General features: G+C 40.0%; 1 protein-coding gene across 1 annotated transcript in view; it reads left to right on the top strand.

Moving 5' to 3' along the window:
* The first annotated feature begins 17,925 nt into the window (after positions 1 to 17,925).
* ajap1 (adherens junctions associated protein 1) overlaps positions 17,926 to 24,786 on the top strand; it is a 52,132-nt gene continuing 45,271 nt past the window's right edge. Inside the window, exon 1 of the mRNA XM_020638166.3 lies at positions 17,926 to 18,812. Coding sequence (XP_020493822.1) covers positions 18,784 to 18,812 — 29 coding nt within the window. The 5' untranslated portion in view covers positions 17,926 to 18,783. The remainder of the gene's footprint in view (positions 18,813 to 24,786) is intronic.

Below are 24,786 nucleotides of genomic sequence, written 5' to 3'. Positions count from 1 at the left end.
ATATTTGGCAAACCGAGGGGCGCCTACCTTCTCTGGTCAAAAATAATACAGAGCATTCTGGACTGGAATCCAAACTTAGAAGGCGGACATACTGGCTGCTGCATTTTTGTCAGTGAAGGCAGCACTTCAACATAGCATTTTTCCTTAATGTCTGATGATATAGTACTGTAAGGCCAATTGATGATTTCATTCATTCTATAGAATCTATAGACAATTAAAACCGTTTTTTAGAGGGGAAAAATATGCTACCCCTGATACCTAATGAATGTGTAACAAGCTCAGTATTTTGTTCTCTAGGGACAAAATACTTGATGATGTTTAAAGGTAATTGTGATTGATTTTCACATAACCCTAAACCTAAGAACCACAGTATTATTCATGGCACGTCACAAGTTTAATTTTCACAATTCACAGATCCACAACTTATTTCTTTAAGCACATGCCTGTGCCATGTCAGATGGCTCCCAGTGTAGGTTCAATGAAGCTGTGTAATGTAAACAAATGGTACACAGCACCATCAATTGAGCATCAAGGGAGCCGGAAAGTCATGCACTTACTCTAATATTTCACTTTTCTTCTGCACTAAATCAACCCCTATCCCAGTGCTGTGGGAGAAAGACTGAGTGAGGAAATTGAAGGCAAAGGCTGTTATTTGTAAGAATCCCCACACCACATTACCTGATTTATTTTGTTCACTCTCCCAAGACTCCTCTCTCGCTTACCTCTCCTTTCTCGCTCACTCATTCTCCCTCTCAATGTCTTCCTCGCTCTCCCTTCACAATTATCTCTTATAGCCTGTGAGGTGATTAATGGGTTTCATTTGACGTCCTCTCCTACCCTCCGCCGAGCACCAACAAATAAAACCAGTTCCCAACACACAAATTGTCCCTCAGAAGAGCCGTAAAACTGGGGGAAATACGGAGGTTGCAAAGACAATGAAGCAGAGCGATCTGGCCTTTGGAAAGAAAAACATTTGCAGAGGAACGGCCTGGAACAATTTCCTTTGCAGCCTCACTCCCCAGAGAAATCCCCCTACTGCTAATCTACAGTTATTGCTACTGCTGACGGGAGTTTCCAAATTAAGGAGGGGAGGGGGATAAAAAACACTTACGTGTTATGGTCTCTCCACTACTCATGTTTATAACTTCTTTTTCTATGTTTCAGAGAGACCTTGTTGGCCATGTTAAGTGGCTTGGCATAAGCTTAAGATATCTGAATAAAAAAAAAGGTAAAGCAGATCGATGCAGAATCTGAGGTTGCTGAAGGGGCCCTTTAAGGCCTGGACTGGGCAGCACAACTTGCATAAGTTTCAGTTTCTGAGGCCACAAAAATACAAATGCAGAAAAATGAAAGGGAAGATCTGAATTTCAAATAGCCGACAAACAGACTTACAGGCTTGTCTCTTGCTGAGTTTGGTCACACAAAACATGGTATACAAGAACTGTAATTATAAAAACTGTAGCAAAAATCATTGGGACCCAGCCACACCTCCGGCTGCCTTCAACAGTTAAACTGCATCAACAGCCACCAATAAAATACAGCGTATCACCTGTTTGACCTTTTCCCTCATGCAGAAGATACAGGTCCATTAGAGCTGAAAGCTGCTGGATGGTGCACAGTTTCTTCCCCAAGGCAGCCAGTCTTACAAATCAAATGTAACAGCCAAGTCATGTAAGCCATCCCCCCCCCCCCCCAGTACCCTGTAAGTCAATAAACCTTAGCACTACAACTAGATGCCTTGATCAATAGTGGCTGCTTTCTAAAGCTATAGGCCCGGTCCCAATATCAACACTTCCTCCCTAATGTGTTTCTCAAACTGGGGACTTTGGGGAGTTAGTGCGCAAGGGACCGAAGCTGTTAAGAGCAGAATTGGGACAGTTTTGTTTTCATCACCCTTCTGTTTGGGTTCAAGAGAGAAAACATGGCGCTGGTTGTAGTAACGTTGTTCACAGTACTTCTGCTTAAAATTGATTAGAAATGAAGTGTATTATCGGAAGGAACAAGAAGTCACACAATAAGAAGATTCTACACCTGATCAAAACATTGGTGCTGATGCCCGACCAAATTAACTTAATTTTACAATTGAATTAACCGGTTAATACCACTAATGTGTTCCTCTATTAATAGCTGTAACATGACTCTACTGTTAATGTTATTGCAATTGAAACTGTTTTGGCTATAGAATAAATTGTGAGAAAAAAAAGCGGCAACCTTCGATCTTGAAAAATGAAGCCAATGCGAAAGTGCAAAATCCTGCAGTTCATGCCACGTATGCTTCAAGCCCCCAAATCTAAACAAAGAGGACAATTTCAACTTCAAGCAGTTCTATGTCATCCCAATGCAAGCTACAGTATCTGTGACTCATATGGGCATTTCCTCAACATCCTTGTTTGTTTTCTTAGCTATGTCCATGGTACTTATGTTCAGAAAAACAGCCCACTTTAAGTCCAATGCTGAGTATCCACCTCCTGGTGGATGTAAATTGTTATAGATTGAAGGGGAAAATAAACATTATTTACATGGGTGTGCATTCCAATTACCAACTAAATAGTATCACTAAAACAGATTGAGCATTTCAAAATCATGTGAAATTGCTTTTACCTTGTACTTTTTCTTAAGATGTTTTTCCATTGCCTTGATTTTGAAAATGTCCCGTAAAGGCACATGTTCATCCATTAGATCACTTGTATGCTTAACCTACTCATATCCCTGGGTAGAGGCATTTCTGATCGTTTCTTATTGGTCCCTATGTGAAGATAATAGCAAAAGAAAGTGAAATCCTATTCTGTAAGCCACAGCTTCATGTCAGCTCCTTTTGATATGAATGTCAATTTCTGATCAAAAACAATTTCCACTTACACTTTAAAAGAATTTCTTCTCCATCACCTCTCTTCTCGGCTTCCCTTTCAGATCAAGCGTTTAGTTTCCCCATTGGTTAGCTGTTGGAAACGTCAATAGGGATTTTGGGCAATAGCCCGAAGTCAGATCTGATGAGTACTTCAGAAAGGGGTGCATTATGTTGTGCAAGAGGGCTCCCCTGGAGAGCAACACAAGAGAATTTGGACACCCTATGGTCTTGCACCCCATAGCGAGAATGCGCAATTAAGGGGCACAGAGGCGGAAGTGCGGATACTGGGACAGGGCCCAAGAGCATCTTAGGACAGGCTTTGCCTTGCTGGCTCACCAGATGAGATTGGTCTTGCTTACTTGCTTTTTTATTAAGCAAACTTAAAGGCAGACTTTTGAAAAGTTTTCCTTAGTTCATATTATGTCCAAGCTTGACTCAATTTCTGAGGGGGAGACAGATGTTTTTTTCTGCTTATAAGCCACCTTCCCCTAACTGGCAAGCAACCTCTCTAAGATGATTCTCATGAAAGGTCAAATGTCCAAATCAGAGTCTTTAAATATTGAAGAAACTGAGCACATATACAGAACAAGCAGCAAAACCCCAGTAAACCAGGTCACAACTTAATTATTTCCTATCAATCCAAGGTTTTGCAGACCAATGTACACAGACTGAATAACTTGGTGAGGACCTAGATTTGCATTGAGCAATGATACATTGCCAAGGCCATATAGCTTTCTATTATGGGTAACCTGATGAAATATGGTACAATGGCATCCAGGCATGGATGTCCACATAACACCTTGGACTTTATAAATTTTGGATTTGGGAAGCCATTAGCATTCTAGACTTAAAGTAAATTCCCCTTTAAGCCCATTAGTCAACAGGTGTCACAGGACTCAACATAAGAGGAGTCATTAATGGAAGCGTAGGAAGGCTTTGTGACTTCAGGTGTAACATCAACCAACAGGCCCTACAATGATCATTCAAACAAACCTATCCTGAAACACAGCTCTCACTTAGGCTTGAGAGTTAAAGTCATTCTCAAATTAACTTTTGGGACTAAATTATGTTCTGAAACAAGCATAAAAGCCTACACATGAGACCAGTTACTGGACTTTGTTGTCAATTTGTATACAGTATAACTGTTAAGTATACATTTTTACATGCACCATGTTTTCCCCAATGGCATTATTCCAAAGTCTTCCACAGAAACATGTAACCATTGGTTAATGTATGTATGTAATTTTCCAGTATCTAATCCCAAGCCTGAGCATTTCCCTCCTTCTAGCTCCAGACCATTTTTAACAGTCTTATCCATGAGGCATGGTGGGAAATGCCAGCCAGTGACATTCAGCTCGGTAAAGGGTATATCACTCCATCTGCTTTGCAGTTCACAGCTGTCTGACCACTAACCAAACCCTGTGTGGGTATCATTAACGTATGTTCACTGTCCTTCTGACAAGTACACTCTATGTGAGACAAATACCAAGGGTGCCCAGAAGTCATCAAAAAAAAAAAAGCGAAAGTAATGTTACTTTGTGCCAAACGCGCTGCTACTATACTGCTGAGTTGATTTCAAGAGTTTATAACGCACTATGATGTCATCACAACATGCTGTACTTACATCTTGACATTTAAGTCATGACCACAGGCTTCATTATTGTAGGCCTTTCGTCCTTTCAAATGCCATTATCAAGAAACTGGACACCATTAGTCATGCAGCTTCCCCAAACTTCTGAGATTCAGTTGCTACATAGCAAATAGTATGACATAATCTACACACCTGGACATAGTCTACCACATCAAAGGTGTTAGAAATAACCTGAGGGCTGGGCTGCTCGATTCCAATGCATGAGTTGGTTTATTTGGGCTTTTGATTGAGCAGTCAAATTTTCACAGCATGCAGAGATACCATACCATATCTTAGGAGACTCTCTACTCCTGTGTGACAAAATTTGAAGTTGCACTTTAGGGGTCACACCAAAGGTTCTGAGTCATCTCAGTAAGTGCAGCAAAGGCTGCACTCTAAAATGAACAGCCTTCCACGCAAGTGTGTTATCTTTATGGATGCTGAGGTACTTATTGGACTACAGTGCCATTGGAACAGCAAAATGACATGGTATACCAAATTGTTTTACAAGGAAACTAAAGCAGTGTGTAAGTACATGAAATAAATTAATGTTATAGCAAAAAATCACAACTTATCTTAAGAACAGGTCTAGACTGTGCTCTGTAATACATTATAAATATAGACTTGCTATATTCAACATGAGCAAGTACTTGACAAAAGGGACAAGAAAATACTTAGTTTGAATAGCTAGAAACTTTGATCACAACTTGACTATTACTATATGGCCAACTGTGTGTGTTGAGAGAAAAGAGATACAGAACAATCAGAGAAGCATGGTAGCAGATATATTAATACCAATAATAGCATTAATGAAGATAAGACTAGTAATAATGATAACAATAGAATTGAAATTTACCTATGAGAGTAAGAGGTAAAAAAATATCAGTGAAGGGGCGTCGGTAGCCTATAGTGGTTAATGCATGCGCCCCACATAAGATGGCTACAGTCCTCCAAGTGGACGGCCCGAGTTCAAATCCGACCTGTGGATCCTTTAGCAGGTCATGCTCCACTGTCTCTCTCCCCGATTTCTGAATGTGTTCACTGTCCTATCTCTAAATAAAGGCAAACCCCATCAGTGAAGATAAAAAGATACATGCATTAGTGGGACATAAAAGAAAACAGATGGATTGGCAGAGGAGCAGAGAGAAGCTCAGTTTGTCCACGTAAGTCCTTTGACAATCTATCAGCAACAGTAAGGGATGGTACAAGGAAAGCCTAAGCAAGCCATAACTTTGAACTTCATTAAAATTAAAAAGTTTAGTCCGAGAAAAAATAAAAAGGGAGTCTCCCTTATAAACTTGAGGATAGTTCCAGAGGAGATAAGTCTACTAAATAAAGACTTGCCTCCTATACTACTTTTGAAGACTAGGTACGCACAGTGTATAGAGGGGTAACAGGGCACAATAAGCTCATAAAGATATGATGGTGACTGAGCAAAAAACCCTCTGTAGGAGGAAGATTAATTTAAAATCTATTTTGATTTATAAGAGAGCTAATGCTGAGAACCTAGTGCAGATATAAATCATTCAAATCATCTGTCTTGGAACCTTGAGGAACTGATTGCAAGGTGTGGCTTAGGAAGGTCACGGTGACTGTGGTGTCGCCAGTGGGGGTGTCTAGCTGAGCTTTTAAGCCCTACAAAATATATGAATAATTTTGAGGACATTAAAAGTGTCAAATTAAGTAACGGGAGTGCCAAGGTATGTTGCAGGAGGTTTCTTTTAGCCCCTTTTGTTCAGGAAGCTTATTAATATTTGCATTTCATTTCAGTTTTTCCTTTACTACAAGGGTCTGGTGAAAAGTCTTGCTGACGGATTCAACTCAATTATGACACTATTTCAGTTTACATAACACTCCAACGCTTTTCAAACACTTTCAAAATGTTCAAGCAAGTACACGGAGCTTAGTGATGAGTAAAGTGAATATGAATGCTAAATGATTGCTCCAAACAGGGTATATATAGTTTCTTCTACTTATGTTCACAGGCAAGAATCAGGATATTACAACACAGTCTTGACCATATCATGTATTTGCTTAATCCTGACATTTTTCTAGCAGGGTTCCAATGCTTATGTGGGGTGAAAGAATATTTGGCTCCTTTTTTTTTTTTCTTTTACACTTGATTAAACTAAAATACAGTTGTGGCACACAAGTTCTAATAAAAAATAAAACAATGTTGGCCTCTGGCAGAAAACAACAGTGATATGGAATGGTTGGCTATGTTTTTAGGTGATTGGTTCTCTACCTCAAGGGGTCTTGTTCCTTCAAAATGTCATATTTGTAAAGCTTGAGAAGAGAACAGAAAAGTTCATAGCCAGAAAGTCTTTAATCCAGTGGCTGACGTTTTTTTATTGCTCAGCAGTGAAGTGATTTACACCATCCCAGTAGTGCAGCCTTAGGAGTAATACCATCAATTTGCCCTAATTCAGTTTCAGTGACAAACCTCTCACACTGGGTAAACCCATTGCCTCTGATCCCCTCACTGCCTAAGTGGCCAACAGCAAAGAGTTAGGGTTTGAAGCAACAAAGCCCAACGTCCCAAAGTGGCATCACGATAACAATTTTTGAAATCACATTACTGTCAAAACCTCTACCATATAATTAAAACAACACTCAAAAGAAGATTGTACATATACAGTAGCAAAGGGCTGTAGGTAGATGCTGGATTGCTGGGGGGGGGGGGAGGGTCCAAAAAACTACAGTAAAATTCAGAGCCGTAGTACATTTTTACAATAAAGTTGTTTTTGATCAGCTTCAGTGATTCATTCCTACAATATGCAACTACTTCCTTCAATACATTTTTATAGCTTTGGATGCAGTCAATGTATTTTTTTATATTGTGGGCCATTTTCTGAACAGTAAAGCCAGTCCTTTATCAGCTGTCCTCCCAGAGTGTGAACCACTTGTTCTTCTTGATCTGTCCACTCTTGCTCCCTCCCTCTCACTCCATAGATAGCTCATCCTACTTAAGATACCAAAGCCACCCATGTGTGATATTGGCTATGCTGGCTTTCCAATGACTACTGTTACCCAATTGCACTCCAGCAGAATTTTGCCTCTGGAAAGCACTGGTTTTCAATCACAACTTTTCTTGCATATTGCAACGGGGAGCTTTTATTTGACTTTTTGGAGGTGAGCGTTGGATAAAAGTGACCTTCAATCAAGCTTTTATTTGACTTTTTGGTGGATAAAAGTGACTTTCAATCAAATGTCCCTATTGCAAATTATAATCTTTATTTTCTCCGATATATCTAAAGATGGAGGTGAAGAGCTTGTCTTGCTGAGTCATGCTCTGCCTCCACACATTCTATGAAAAAAACAAGTTGTTTGGGGAACCTACTTAAGTTTATATTTTTTTTACTGAAGAAGAAAACAAAGAACAATAAATAATTCAACACACACATGGTCTCTTTGAGGCAACAAGCAAGCAAAAAGAGCTGAAGCACAGGTTAGTAGATCATTAGGTGCACTTATCACACCTATCAACCATTCTGAGCGCAACATGCTTTTAAGCAGGTGAACACCAAGGAAGCAGCAGTACCAGGAGCAAACAAAGGGCAGGGCCATTATCTATGTGCTAACAAAATAAAAGCTAGTGTTGACAACGATTTTAAGCCTGTCCCTTGTTGAGTCTGCATGCTTCAAGATGTCCACTATTGTTTCAAAGCCCATGAAAGGAGACCAGACTATACGAATGACTACTGCCCTCAAACAGTAAGCTCAACAGTGATGAAGTGCTTTCAAATGGTTCAACCTGCTCCTTACTTCTTAACACGCTAAAGTTCAGTTTGCCTACCATGCCAAAAAAGAACGGCCTTTACTTCCCCCAAATCTCCCCTGGACAAGAAAGGGGGTTATAAGATTCTTGTTTATTGTCTAGAGTTCAGTGTTCGACATATACAGTGGACTGTACGACATGGATGTAGTCTCAGTGATGTCACCCATTGGTTTCCTGAAACGCAGTTTTGTCGCCCAACAATGGCCATCGCCATTAGGCAAATACAGTCTCAACCAAACTTTCAGTCAACCTAGTAACAGGCAAGGAGGTGGAGCCTCCTGAAAAACAGCTACAACATGCCAACGTTCAGTCAGATCTGTCAAGCGTCTAAATATGAATAACTCTTAGCCTTAATATCATCCAAATGGATGGGTTATAAAGAAAATCACTCCCTGACATTGTGTGTGGATAAAGGCATGAGCTATAACGTGGGTGTGAATATGACTTCTGGGTCTTTTGCAGCCAGCCTCAAGTGAAGCCTTTGCCCTTCAGACTCTTCATAGAGCTCGAGGACCTAAGATCAAACACCTGACCGTTCATGTAGATCCCATGACCTCCTCAGTGAAAGCTAGCGAGTATGTGTGAGCACAACTCTTCCAACCTCATGAAACCTCTTAACGCCAGACCAATTCTTGTGCTTGTACACACACAATTGCGTATCCAGCATACACTTTTTATACTGATATTCATTTTACTTTGATTGACAACTGTATGATTACATTAAACTTGAAGTTGAAGCCCAAGCCTCTAAAGTGCTGGAAATAAGTGATTCTTCTGTCTAGCCTAATTTTTCTTAGCATCAAAACTCCAGTGGTGCTTATATGCGCAAAGCTCCTGAAAACGTCCTCTTTTATCCCCCCTGTCAGCCTCCTAGTAACTGTTTTTTTGTGAAATTGGGGTGAGCCAATGTGAGAATACTGCAGGGAATTTTCAAGAAAATTAACTGCAACTGTGTGGGCGAGGTTGATGATGTTTATATCTAACGAGCAATCACAGACTGTACAGCATGCGATCAGTGTGATCTCTGTGCACGTAATGAAATTGCGCCTGTATGCCTACCATCCACCAGTATGTTCTTCTCCACTCATGTGTTGATATTATGTATATCAAACTATATCATATGTCAGGAAGATTTCATTGGCAACCTACCTGATATTATTTTAGAAATGTTCAGGAGCGTTTAAGAAAACTGCTCAGGTTAAAGCTGCAGTGTGCAGATAGATTCTACCTTTCTGTCTTTAGCTGCAGTGTTTCCTGTTGTTACAACAGCTTCTCTTCCGTCTAGACATGTGGGGGGAAATGTGTTGCAAGTGTGACTTTGGAAAATGGAACAAGGTATTTTCGCTGCACCTCTGTCAACGCTATAGACCAATCAATTAGGGCATTCTTTCTTTCGTTGTTCGGTTTCTGCTTTAAGTTATGCCCTGTGTATGCCTCTTTTTCAGTGTTATGCTTGTTTCCATGGCAATGACTCCCATGCTCCCACACTCTCTGCTTCCAGGTAGGCACTGACGGGGTAATAATGCTTCACTGAAGAATTTCTCATCATTACAGCTCCTGTGCTAGACCAAAGTGAAATATTCTAGCAGTACATCAATTGTCCCTGAGTGTGCTCCAATAAATTTTCATTGATATCTTGTTGGAAGGCTTCGGCATTAACATTCACCATACCAAAGTGACTTTTTACCTTTGTCTCTTCGTGTTAAGCTGAATAAGAGGGCCACAGTAGAGGGAACAGGCGGGGTGGCCTTTTTACTCGACAAAAGATAAATATCAAAAGGAAACGAAAAGTCAAGACTGGAATTATCTTTCTATACATGTAATGCTTTTCTTAAATGATCTTATCGTGCCTAATCACTAGAAATATTGTCCTTCAGTGGGCTTGGAATGAGCTGTTTAGTCAAAATACAGCCCCTGCTGCTTACACATGTTTAGTTTTTCTTCAAGGTCAGCTACCACATTTCATATCACTGCACCCCCTTCCACAGGCTTTGCTGACGATGCTCAAATCCAAGATTTATCTCGCTGCCTTTGTATGTTTCTACAAAATATAACAGGCAGTACAACTTGGTGAAGGAGAGACAAAGCATAACAGTCTCTTAAGCGGTGCATTACAACAATAGTTTATTTGGGGGGTTTATGTGACTAAGTGTGGCTTATTTGGGCAATTATCCACATTTTATATGAATACAAGGAAATGCTTGCAGAATGGAAATTCTTCTTAAGGGGGTCAAAAAGAAAAATAAGTTTGCTTTAATGTTCCCTTCCACCATCGTATCAGACACGACTCAAGTTCTTACAGTATGTAATTTAACTTGTTATTGTTGTTGCAGCCAAGATACTCCTATAAATGCTGTGGCTAACTTATCAATGTCTTGTATGTTGTCAATGATGCTTGCTTTGTTCCGTAGGGCCTTTGCTCTAACTTCCTATAGCTTTTTCATGATGACAAATGAAAGGGCAAGGAAGGTGTGCTCTCCCTGCATAGGCCTTTCCACACATTCATGTAGTGGAGGGGCAGGAAGGTATCCTGAACAGAGCCATACTGCCAAATATAAATGACTGCACAGCAATTAAAGCTCTCTTTGACCAAAGGGGTCCTGGCTGAAATCTGTTTTGTCTTTGAAGTAAGGGGAGATGACTTTTCTTCCGAAAATAGTTGAATGATTTTGGCCTACAGCCCAGTGTGCTGACAGGGCGACTCTGTGTGTGTGTCTTTGTGCGGGTGTGTGGGCCTGTATTTAATAAAAGACGGATTATGTGAATGTCAAGCTAGATGCCAGTGTCTTGCTGATGGAGGGTCAAGTATCACAGCCCTGAATGGCCAAAGATTTATGGTGGTCACTCTTAGACACTCTCCACCAGTCACCCTGCTTATATACCTCACTGTTCATGCTTCCCCCCTTTATTTCATTACTTAGAAGAACAAGAAGAGTATGGCATGTTGTCTTATTGATGTCTGTGAAAACACATATATACACACATATTTTTTAATAATTTTGTTTTTGCCTTTATATATATATTATATATATATAGGATGGTGGATAGAGTAGGAAGGAAAGTACATGGGGAATGACTTGCAGCAAAGGAGCTACAGGTCAGAGTTGAACCTGGGCTGCCCACTTGGAGGATTATAGCCTCAGTGCATGGGGCACAACCTAACCGCTTGGCCAATCTTGACCTCTCTGCACTAAATTGGTCCTTAGCCAGTGCTGTGTTATGGGTAGATCTCCTATCTTTAACATAACATGCTCGGGAGTTTGTTAGAGATGATGTATAAGAAATAAAGTGGTGTTGGTGGTAAGGTTTTAATGCACTGATCTATGAATGAACGTGGGCGACTCTGTATGCTGTCCACAGCTGCTTTACACAGTGTGAAAAATGTCTTGTACAGTATGAAATCCCTTGGGATCTCGCAGTAGGGATTTCAGGGCAGTAATGGTCATTCAGATGGCCATTCACTGTGTTCACCTGGATAAATCACCATAATGACACCAGGAACGCCAAATTCACACTTGTCTGGTTACATTTAAGCCTCTTTTTCAACCTTGGTTTTAACAAAGAAACATGTATTTTTTTTGCCTGCTTGAAACCAGGCTAGAAGATTAATACTTTAATTACATTTTTACTGTAATTAATTACAACATAGTTGTGTTCTTATGTTGCAAATGAGAATATGGATCAATGAGATGGCATTCAACAACCAGCCGACTACAGACAAAATCTGACCAATCAGATTCCATTTTGTAAATCCTTAGTTAAGAAAACCCCTCAGTTAATCAATCTACAACTGCATTTTCTAGGTGTGTTGACCTGACGTCAAGAAATTTGTTTAAGTACTATTTCAGCCAGGCTAACATGTTAACATGTATTTTAAAAGTCCAGCTTTAGCAGGACCAACACAATAAATCCACTTTTTCCAAACTGTAACTGTATGTTACAGTTTGTTACTGTAATCTGTCAACTGCAATCTGAAGAACAGTTTCCTTTGCACAGTAAAGGATTATACTCTGTCAAATTTGGTGAAAAATCATACTTCATGTTCCTTTGGCTGCATACTTTCTGGTGATGTGTGTTCATTTCTTGTCACTTTCCAGTAAAGCTTTCGGTTTCTTCTGCTGTTTCCACATTTAGCCTTTACTGGCATATCTGTGTTAGAGCTATGAGACGAGTGATGTGATTTGCTAAATGAGTAATTACAACCACACACACTTATATTCATGTTCACAACTGTTCATGTTTCACTGCTGTACATATATAGTCAACATGAACTATCATACAAAAAACTAGCATTTTTTTAATTATTTGAAATGTTATTTATCTACTCATATCTACAAATGTTAATAAAAGCATTCAGTTCAATATCTGATATTTGAATTATATACTGATTCATAGTGCTTTGTTCTTACAAAGTCCTCATTTCTTTTATATTAATGTTTATAGGACTAGATGACTTTTACATTCAGATAAAGATTGTGTGTTAAATTGCACCAGAATGCTGGAAAAACAGTGTCTGGACTGCATGACTTTGACCTCTCTTTTTGTCCCCAGGGTGCGGGCCAGCTGGCAAGGAGGCCCTTATTTTCTAAAAAAAATTCCGCGATCAGAAAAATACTTCTTTGTGCAATGTTTTACATCTGTGATGAACATCCTCTCCTCAAGTGTCTGTGGTTATGATGCAATGAAGTAAGCCATGATATGAGATGACCGACTTCTGTCTCTCTCATATATATGAAATGTTGTTTTTTTCAGACGATTCTTAAAAAACATTAAAATTATATATTTTTTTCTAAAATACAGAAAATAGGGTCACGTTGCTTTGGGAAAAAGTATATATTTACCAGGGAGGAAAAGGGATGAAGGCAAGAAAGGCTTACGGATCTTTGCACATCTAATGTGGATAATCCTGTGTAATCAAGCAACAACAAAGAAAACATTTCAACAGGCATGTTATAGTTCTGTCACTTGACAAGAAGAAACTAAATTACATAAGAGAAACAATCTGAGTATCCTGACCCAGTCTAACAGCACACAGCATAGTTTTGCATGAATTTTGAAAAAACACTTGTTTCTTTTTATTTCTCCAAGAAGAACAGTCCACTAGTTGTGTCCCCCTGAAAATCTTGAAACTTGACATAATAATGAAAAAGATACAACTTTGAGTTTTACTTTTCAAAATCTAGATTTCATATTTTAAATTCAAGAAACATCAATGAAATATTGCAACTCCTCCTATAGCAGCATGAAATATGTTTACATAATTGTTATAAATTATATTTTATTAAATAGATATTTCAAAAAAAGAGCCAGCTGTGTTAGAGTGAGGGAGCAACCTCTGCCATACCAGGAACCTCTACCCCTCTCCCATCAGCGGATATAAGTGCTGCTAAAGGAACAAGGTAAGAAACTGCTGCGGCATCAGCTCCTCCTTTTGACAAGAGAGCATCTACAGTGCTCATAAGTAAATAGAAATGTTAAATGGACTTGAGCTTGTATAGCGCTTTTCTATTCTTCTGACAACTCAAAGCGCTTTTACACCGCAGTTCACACCGCCCATTCACATCCATTCACACACTGATGGCAGAGGTTGCTATGCAGTGTGATCATCAGAAGTAACTAATCCCATTCATATACATTAGTACGCCACTGATGAAGCAGCTGGAGCATCTTGGGGTTAAGTGTCTTGCCCGAGGACACATCAGACATGTAGACATGGAGCCAGGGATCAAACCCCCAACCTTTTGGTCTACTAACTGAACCACAGCCAGCCCAGTGAGGTTCAATCCATTGATATTCTCTCCACCATCTCCCTTTATCCAGCCACAGCCAACCTCAAGATCTAATTTACTGCCCTAGAGAGATATGTTTATCTTGTGGAACATTCTGTTTAAATCATTTCTTTACTGCTAAAATAACTGTGTGTTTTTTAAATCTTTAAAAAAGAAATATTTGTCGGGGGCCACCAAAATCCCATGGTTTACCCTGCTGCCTATACCGATACGTTGAAGCTCCAGTTTAACAAAGGCCAGACACACAGCAGTATTATAATCCTTAGAATGTGCACTTTTTCGGCCAAGTGTTAATCGTTTGAACAACGGACGTTTAGGGTGATGCGTTTATGTCTTTGCAGTCCTAAACGTGTATGACAACTTGTTGTTTGTGAGAGAAAAAAACAAGCGAGAACATATACACACAAACATGCAACACAAGAAGACTGGATACGAAACAGGGAGACAGCGTGTTAATAAGAAGGGGATAGATGGAGGAAGAATGATGATCTCCCGTCTGCTGGGGATCTATTTCTGTGCCTCTCACACGGAGGTATCCACTTGGATCAGAATGTATGCATACACACTAATGCAGTAATGAGGGTATTTATCAGGAGAGCGCTTTTATGGCAACAATTACTTTGGGAGGAAAGTTGTCTCATCATGTTCGGAGCATTCTATTTGATACACAGCTGCATTTCGATTGAGTGGAAGGCTCCTCGTTTCCTTTGGTTCACTCTGATTTAGACGATCGTGAAGAATGTGTGTAGAAGCTTGATAGAGCTACAAAGGCTCAAGGCAAGAGGAAAGGGAAGCTCATTCTTGCAGGTTGAATGTATAAATCTCTGTAGCGCACAATAGGAACTTGAACAGATAACAAGTTTGGTTACAGTGAGCATGAACAACTCTGTCGTATTTTAGTTGTTATTGTTTAATCCTGTGTTTGGTAGTAAAGGGTGGGACAGAATATGAAAGACATCTAGACATCTATGCGCGCACTGTAAAAAAGTATTGCGTCATTTAAATAGAGGGAAAAAAACAGGAGCGTTTTGGAAAGGAATGTACAGTCAGGAACACTCTCGTCATGTGGCTCCTTTCCCACATGTCTCCCTCTCCCCCTGACTGTATCACTGTCCTATCTCTCTAATAAAGGCACAAAAATGAACCTTAAATGAAAGGATGCTCCCTGGTCTAGCTGAGCAGCATGCCACAGGTTTCCAGAGAGCACAGTGCCAGAGGCGGTTCTAGACCACTTTTACTGAGAGGGCCAAACTGGGGCTTGTTGTTTTGTCAGAGGGGAACATTAAACCCAGGAAAAATAGACAAAGATGATCGCTTTAAAAAATATATATTATGCCAAATAATAGCACACATCACAAAATACCATGATTTATATTTATTTCAGTAACAGAATTTAATACTTAGATTGTGAGTCCGGTTGTTTAGTCAACTACTGTGTATGTGTTATGAGGGGGGGCCACAGGGGGGACCAAGCTCAGTGTCACAGGGGCACTGGCCCCTGTTGGCCCCTGCCTAGAACCGCCCATGCACAGTGCTAAACCCCCCACAAGGGTGAACCAAAGGCTTTAGGCAGAAAGGGATGCGGCGGGGATGGTAGAGGCAAAGATTTGCTAGCAGCAGCAGTGTGAGCAGCATTGATGTAGAAGAGGTCAATGAGACGGAAGGTGTGTTTAAATTGGCCGCCTTGATGTGAGAATGAGCTGTGATTGGTGTAAATGTGTGTGATAAGAAGCAATGATTCAATCAGCTGGCTGTCAGCTGATTACAGCTGCGGTGTCCTGCATGAAGTAACGCAAAGCCTCATTTAATAAGTGTAACATTTGTTGTTGTTTTTTTTATCATTGTATTCTGTCACCACTTTGAGTTGACATATCTGCTATAGCATGACATGTTCCAGTTATTAAGACACACATTCTTGTCAGGTTCAACCACAAAAATGTTGATACCTTCACTTTGTTCAAGAGGATTATAGAAGTTCTTTCATCAGGGCAACATTGTATTTTTTTTAGTAGACTTTATTAATGACTAATTAGCTGCAGCTCTAATAACATCCACTTGGGCCCAAATTGTGTTTAATGCAAGAAGCTTATTTATTATGGTAACAATAGTTATCTCAGACAGTTACATGATGAACATAATAGCAGCTTAGAATTAGCATGTTAGCCTTATCACTTTACAGGTAACATATTAGTCAGAATACAATTTACCATGTTTTTTTTAACGCTAATATGTGTCCCTACAAACCCCCCAATTAAAGAAAAAGTCCATCCTCTCCATCTTTTGTTTGCTCCACTTTTCAGGAAATGTGTGCTCAAACAGGCCGTTTGAGATTTTCCCTTTGTGACCTCACAAAGGCCGGTAACCCCTCAGCCAGGAGGGTGACACCCCCATGGCTAGGTGTTTGTTCTGCCCTCTGAGTCGGCCTTCTCATCGTAAACAATTGGGCATGATGCAAGAGCTGCCCAAAACTTTCAAGAGGGGTGTGGTCTAAAACAGCTTGCATTTAAAGCTACAGACACAGAAACAGGGCTGAATAGAGGGGGTTATAGGCATGCTGGATCGGGGCAGATTTTAGCAAGAAACTTCACAGACATATTTTGGGGACCTCTGAGACTTAATTGAACTTGTTGACCTTTAAGCATGTGAGCATGATGATGTCAGCATTCAACTCTATGCACCACATACAAGCAGCTCAGGGTGGCAGTAGCTCAGTCTGTAGGGACTTGGGTTAGGAACCGGAGGGTCGCTGCTTTAAGTCCTGGTGCAGAACAAATATGGAAGTTGGTCTGGTAGCTGAAGAGGTGCCAGATCAACTTCTGAGCACTGCAGAGGTGCCCCTGAGCAAGGCACCAAACCCCCTCCACCACCATTAGTGCATGTCCATAGGATCCTGTTTCTGCATGTGTGTATTCATGACTTACAGAGTGTAAAAACTGAAAATATTGAAATCAATAAAAGTATATCTTAACATGGCTTAAGACTTAAGTCAAAGTGCAACAACCACCATCTCTTGAAAATCATAGTTTATCTGATTAAAAAAGTAACCCCTAATGGCAGGACTCACGTCTTTGCAATCAAGAAAACCAAAGAATGACATTTTGTCAGATTACAGCCCCTAGAAGAAGAAACTTTTTGACTTTGGTGCCTCCTTGTGGTTACATCAAGGCGACATAATAACACAAGCAAAGCGCAACACTATACCCTCTATTTGCATACGTTCAATCCATGAGCATTTAGAGAGAGGCTGATTGGCTGAAGTCATGGAACGCCCAAGTGTCTCTTGTGCTCAGTCTTCAGGGCGGAAAATGAGCCATCAGTATTATATTAAAAATTAATAAATGAACTCATTGTAGCTGTAATTTATTTAATTTAAGTATTTCCATTGATTGCTGTCTTGCACATGTTCCATCATGTTCCTTTATTTCTTAAATTGCCGATCAATAGGTGTAATGATGGTTTGTTTTGGCATCTGATGCTATTAAGCGATGAATCATGTGCCAGTGCAGATTCCTTTTAATTTCATAATGAACCTGCTTGCATTTTTAGTGGTGTGTCAAATTGTAGGTTATTTTAATTTGACCACAACACACACAGACTTAAGGCACATTGGGTGTAACATCTGGCTCTCAGTGCATCTGGCATGACATAATGCTGTCAGTTTTCCAGATTTTCTTCCAGCTATTTGCACCCATTTTTCCAACACTCATATTGGCATAAGAGCCACATTTCTCGTCTACCATTCAGCTTTTTGGAGCTCAGTAGCATACTGTACTGCCCAGTCTAAAACTCGCGCACATGACGTGTGACACTCCAGCACATGACATATTTGGCTTTAAAATGACGTCACGGCAGCGTGGGGCTCAGCAGGCAGGTCGTTCGTCAGTCTGAAAGAAAAGGAGCAGCAGGAGACGGACCAGCCTCCTCTCCTCTCTGATGACAAGCTCTCATTCCCCCTCTTCCAAACTCCTCTGGAAAAAAAAAAAACTCCCGACCTCCAGGATTCTCCTTTAAGGCTTCGCCTCCCCTCTTTCTTTTTTCAGTTGAACCCATTTATTTTCCATTTTCATTTAATGTATTTTTTTTATTTTGTCTAACCCCATTCGCATCCCTAAACCCGCGCAGAGATGTGAGAAGATAACCAGGACCCCCTGCAGCCAGCGGTGACTTCTTTCCTCCATGCTTCAGAGATCCGAAAATCCTCATCCTCCACCCCCAATATATTCAATCTTTTGGACGTTCATCTGCCTTTCAACAATGTGGGAGAACGTGCGCTGACATTTCAGCGGCGAGGATGCCAACCACACGCCTTGTTTTCTCCCTGCGCTGCTCTCATCTTTGTCTTTCCAGCGGGAGAGTAATGACAGCTTTGCGCGGAGGCAAAGTTTGAGGCTATTTTTTTGGGTCTCCCACTCACCTGCCCTGCTTCTCGCGTGCACCTCACTCCGTTTGACCGATAACGAGGACGATTACAAGAACTGTTGACGAGCAAGTTAGAAGGGACCTGATTATTGTTCTGGTACATTTTAAGTGGGATTTCGCACAGCTATTGAAGGTATTTGATGTGCGCAACGCTGAAGGATATGGCTTAAAAGAATGGTTGCGTTACTGACAGCTGGAGGAAGGTCCGTCCCTTGAGTGTTTTTTTTTTTTTTTTTTATCAGATATTGTCGACTTTGGAGGAAACCCATCTAAATGGGAGGATACCTGCAGGACTGAGACGGATTTGGCAGTCGAGAAAATGTGGGTAAAACGGAGTGTTGCACGCAGGTAAGAGACGCACAATTTTATTTATCGTGACAATAATTGAATCACAATCAGCAAATGATGAGCGGATCCGAAAGAGCAATTTATTTCCATGTAGTTTCACATTTGAATTCGCTTTTCGACAGTGTGTTGTCTCAGTTTTTCAATATACGCCACTGCAAGTTATGTGAGTCTGTTGGGATGGATAAATGAATTATATGTATCACAAGGTCTGTAAAAGCATGACAATGAAGGTTCATGGATACCAAAGTCCTTTCTAATACACCGACTATAATGTCATTTTAGTGGCAATGCAAACGCGAAGGCTTTATATGGATATAATTTGTGCTGTTCAAAAATAGAATATGACCAAAAGTTACACATTCTATACGCTGGGGGTCGCCAACAGTATGGCAGAAGCTACTCAGATAATCTGAAAGCCCAAACACACACACGAACAGCGCGCACAGACACTCGTGTATGCAGCCTGTCTGTCAGCTCCTGCACTATTGTGAAGACAAAAAAAAAAAGTGCAAGCGCCCTTAGACAAACCCCTAATGACAAAGAAAGAAACCGCTGAAATCAACGAAAATGTACATTTATGAGGACATTTCTTATGACAATGATGTGTCACTTTTTAATTGTAATCCCCCCAACACCATCCATCAAAAAAAGGAAAGATAGAAAGAAAAAGCTGTTTTCATGTAATGTGTGTTCCTTGTGAATAAAGTAGTAGGTGACTTATCAAAGATTCAAAGATTCAAGATGCCATGCAGACTGTCTGGAGGGAGTTCCAAAGCTTTACCCCCATCCATCCCAAAAAACACCCACACACATGCACTTGGGTGCTCTTCTCCTTCTGCTCTTTTTTGTTGTTGTTGCAATAATAACAAGAATAGTCATAGGACAAAATACCAAATGGATACTTTCTTTGTTTTGACGAAAAATAATTATGTAAGAAAGGTTTATTGATTAAGACTCGATTGGGAACTCTGCAAATTGTAGTTAAAATCGAGTCTGTTCATTTGCCCTGCGATCGCTTTAGATGTAATAACATGCAGTGAAATGAGACCAAACCTGCGAGCCGTGAGATTCCCTTGCCACCTGCTGGATCTCGTTCCCACCAGTGGCTCTAATTCCTGCCCCTAAGATGATGCATCTCTGTCTCCTGGATCAGTTAGAGGAACAAAGAAACCCATTTTCAGTTTTAGGATTGTCCCTGCCTCTTGCTGACACAATTTGGAATGCGAAAGTGGGATTTGGGATGAACGGCAAATTCTGAGCTGCTTCGTTTTAACCAGTTCAACTTGTTTCTTTGAATTTGCAATTGCAGACTATAAGGCTGCATATTGCGTTGTAGTTATTTTTATCAGGCAGCAATTGCAATGCCAGGTTTTTCTAAACACAATGTGTGAAGGAGAAAGCCTTGACTTCAAGTATACAATGTTTTTAACATGATTAGCATCTTTTCTCTTTTAGAAAAAGGCATTTGACATGTGCTGAAAAACCTCCTGTACCTGTTGTAACAGACTTAGAACAGACTGCCTACAAACACATCATGTGTGGGCGTTAATGGAGCAGCAAACCTGAAAGAAAGAAATGAATAAAAAAAACAGCTGAATATATAAACAAAAAACGGATCTTTAAAATGATACTGTAATACTCAATGTAATCTTTAATCACAGTAATCTGGGCATGATACCATTAAATGTTGCTGAACTGTTGATCTTTTCTTAAGGTTTCTCTTTGCACCTGGAATTATAAAAGATGTATGTATGGACTTATGTATGTAAAAAGTGTATTGTTTTAATGATTTTTATACAATAGTGTGATGATTATGTTACCCATAATTTCAGTGTTTCAACTGTGTTTCCATGCCAATCAGTGGAGTAAGGGCGAGAGGCATTTCAGCTCTAATGGAGAGACTGAAGAAGCATTTTGAACTTTAAAAAAATGTCAAAAAGGTAAAAATTTCTGTCATAACTTTTCCAAACCCATATTGATGAATTTGTATTATTTATGTTGTCCAACCAACAGTAAAAACCAAAAAGATAATCTCTTTGTATAATGTACAGTCTGTGATTGGAAACCTTTGGAGTACTTCCTTAAAAAACTACCAAAATCTTCAACGTTGGCAAATTCAAGTTCGTTTTTCGGGGTCTTCTTGAGTAGTGTTTGTGATACTCCCTATAGGAAACAACCCAAATTCAGAACTATAATTCAATATGTGAATGAAAAGACAAATATATCTAAGTGCCAGTTGTAACAAATGAACACAGCCTAAAACCTTCTGCCTGCCACTGTAAGGGTTTTCAATGCAGAGTTTCACACGTATATTTTTCTCATACATTTAAATTGAATCCAATTTAATAGATATATAACAAGCTCAAAAGAGCAAGTGTCTCACTGGAGGGTTAAACCAGCAGGGATTCATCTCTCCCAGGCTCTGCATCGAGGGCTTAATCTTTCACAGACGTCACACAGTTTTAGGTTCCCCACGGTGAGCTGCTCTTATAACGCTGAGCCACCAGAGATGCTATCATTCTGAGGCACACTGCAGCTTTCCTGAAAGACTTCATCTGTTTCCACTGGCTTACGACAGGCTTGTTAGTCATAGGTGTCTGTTAAGTACATGTATCTACATTTTTTGTTCAGGGAAGATTGTTTTAAAGAAATGGATGCTGGGTGATTGAGATATCTGGAGTGATGGAGGTCTACGATAAAAAATATTCATAGAATATACAAGCAGAAAAAGAAATGGTTTTACTCAGAGTAATAGCCTAATTTTTATTAATATTACAGACTGTAGAACCAGGTTTACAAATGTAAATGTGCTCTCCAATGAGGTGTTTTCTCTGGAGATGTTTATGACCAGTGGCTCTTCCTTACAGATGGCTTCACCGAGAACTCCGAGGCTGACTGTGACTTATATTCCTGATAGATGTTCCTGTGATTTAGGTGCCGCCTTAATAGCCTCTATGAGGGTTATTACCAGGCCTCTCTTGAGCACGATTAACCTAATTTGCAGCTGTGTTGCTTCTCTGAGATCCTATTCTCTGGATATTTGTGTGTGTGTGTGTGTGTGTGTGCGCATGCGTGTGTGTGTGTGTGCGCGCGTGTGTGTGTGTGTGTATGTATGTATGTATGTGTGTGTGTGTAAACACTCTGTCTGCTCAGCCGTCCGTCAAATCTAGAAGGATCGTCATAGTTTATCCCTTTGAAATAGATAAGGATGCTGGTCCTTCTGACAAAGCACCCAAGTACACCCAACAGAGAAACACGGGAGTAAAAAGAGATATTTGCGGTTGCTAAGGACACGAGTGAACCATAAATGACTCCTTATTGACTGTCATAACCAATTAGCAGGGGAGAGACATGGGCAGCAATATGACCGATACAACCATTGTTAAATTAAACTGACTGCCATATTACATAACTGTGTAGCTAATCCTTCAGAATAAGACACAAAGATTAGCTCATTTAGCTTCTGAAAAATCTATCTATCTATTTATCATCCATTAATCCATCCATCTATTTATCTAACATACACACATCTGTTTTTGCAATGTATGTATATGCCACTTTCATTTTACACTGTAAAAACTAAAATATTCTAAAGTGTATTCGTCTCATTTCAAGTCAAAAATATTTCTTTACTCTTCATATAAGCCACATTCACCTGACTAGTCCAGTTAAAAATCGTATTCCAATAAAAAACATTTAAAAAAGCCAAAAGCAGGCCAAAGTAGCTTTCAATGAGTGAAAATAGCAGCGAGCAAAATGTACTTGTTAAGTTTCTTAAAATTAGATCTTTTATCTTAATTCAAGAACACAAAAAAAACAAGTTAATCGTATGTGCTGCTCTGGCAGTAATTTAAACTCATTAAAAGCAATTTAGCTCTTATTTTTAGCTCCATATAAGATAACATCAGATAACACTTTATTGTCTGTCTGCACGGAAATTAGTTTTCCATCAATCCTCATATCAGAGTCACATGATGTGTTAAAGACACATCACGAAGACAACTTATGTTACATTAAAAAACACATTTAAATAAGAAGTTTTCTCGACTTGTCAGGTGAACGTGATATTTCTTTTTGACAAGAAACTAAACAAACACACTTCTTAATATTGGACTTTTTTGGAGTGCAGATTCAAGTATCATGCTTTACTTTGCTCTGACTTCTTTCACTCACACATCTTCCATGGGCTATTCTGGCTAACAAAGACACATGCTTTCATCCAAGTCTAAAATACCCACATTGAGTTCTTGTTAACTTCAAGTCTTATTTCTCAACATAGTGCCAGCACTTGTCAGCATGATTGGGCTTAATGACCAGCATGTCCATCTTGGTGCTACATGAGAAAGTGTGTTTTACCATTGCGCTGAAACACAGCGGCACAACCATCCCACGGAGTGAAAAAAACACAAAGAGCTCATTCTTGATTCATGTAGTGCACTTTGCTAGATCAATACAGCCTGATCAAAGAATCTGATTTATCCGTCAGCACCCTTCCCACTAACTGGCCATCTTCAGGCTCCGGGGGTGCCTCTGCAGTTCGCTTTTACTCAAAAGTAGTTCATAAATACACGTGAGAAAGTCCCAACCTCCCTCTTCTTCATTTTGTTCCCAACTGGCAAGTGTAAAGATATGAAATGAGGCTTAGGCCATATACAACTCTAGACAGTGAGGAGCTGAGTCGATATGTTCATTGGTACATTTGCCTGACCTTTGATTTATCACTTTCCCCCTATTCCCATGCTCTTTTCAGCCCTGCTTATCTATCTGAACATGTGGGTCATGCACACTGCAGTGGAGGACATAGCACAGTGGGAGTAATTAATGGGATGATGCAACAGCCTTGGGTGAGCATCTTAGACCCCCTCCGAACCATATTGTTCCCCTACGAATTATTATCCATCCCCAGCAACGCAGCAATGTTTCATAGCAGCTAAGATATGCCCTCTCTTAACCATACTTTTGCATAGAACCGCAAGGTTTACACAAGTGAGTGCTTCAGTGAACAAAGACCTTAAAGAACTGCCAAATTTGCATGATTAAGCCAGCAATGCAACCAGTTATATGGAAACAAAAAGATGGATTGCTATCCTGTAATTTCCACTAATATACTGTATGCTCACAGTTTAGAAAACTAATAATTAGAACTGAAAGATGAATGTTGGTGTCGGAAAGGGGGGGGGGGGGATTGGAGTGGCAGTAGGCAGTGACCTCATTTAGCATCCTACAGGCCTTTAGGGTAGACGCTCTTTCTGAGCCTCTCTGTAAATAATAAACAAGGCAATACTCGAGGAGGTACATATGATTGCAGACTTTGCTTTACTTTAAATGTTCCACCATTGTTGCCCCCCTGACGGCATTGATACTGCCGTTACCATTCATTCTTTAAGTGTTTCTTGCTTGCATGGGTGTTCATTTTTGAGTGTGTGGACAACCAATGTTTCAAATGGACATAGGGGAGCAATCATATCCCCGCTATAGAATAGTTAAAAGCGAGTATTTCACTAGCTATAGAAGCGATTTAGCTTTTTTGTACTGTGTATGTGTGCATGTGTGTGTGTGTGTGTGTGTGTGTGTGTGTGTGTGTGTGTGTGTGTGTGTGTGTGTGTTAAGCACGAGTAAGATTCCATGGAACGTTTTCCTCTCAGAGGTCTGCCGCAATCCGTACATCTTTCTGAAAAATCTTTTGAGATCCAACTGTGGTATTTACCTCCTTAATACAGGACACGTACAGAGGAGAGCTTAGCCTCTCCACCTCAGAGAATGTTTATTTCAAAGCTACACAACCAAATGCAGCTGTTATTCTGAAAAGTGGAACAAATACAAATAGTTCAAAACATGTGATTCTCTGCATCCTCTTGCCATATTTGTGGGATGTCTGTTTGTTTACAAGTATTCTAGATAGATAATACATCATGGCTATACATTGGTAGTCAGCTGGAGGATAGGATGTTGAAGGAAAATTGCCAGAAATAAA

The sequence above is a fragment of the Labrus bergylta genome, chromosome 12 (assembly GCF_963930695.1).
Source record: "Labrus bergylta chromosome 12, fLabBer1.1, whole genome shotgun sequence".
Taxonomy (NCBI): Eukaryota; Metazoa; Chordata; class Actinopteri; order Labriformes; family Labridae; genus Labrus; species Labrus bergylta.
The sequence above is the reverse complement of the archived record's forward strand: the minus strand, read 5'-3'. Positions and strand labels throughout refer to the sequence as shown.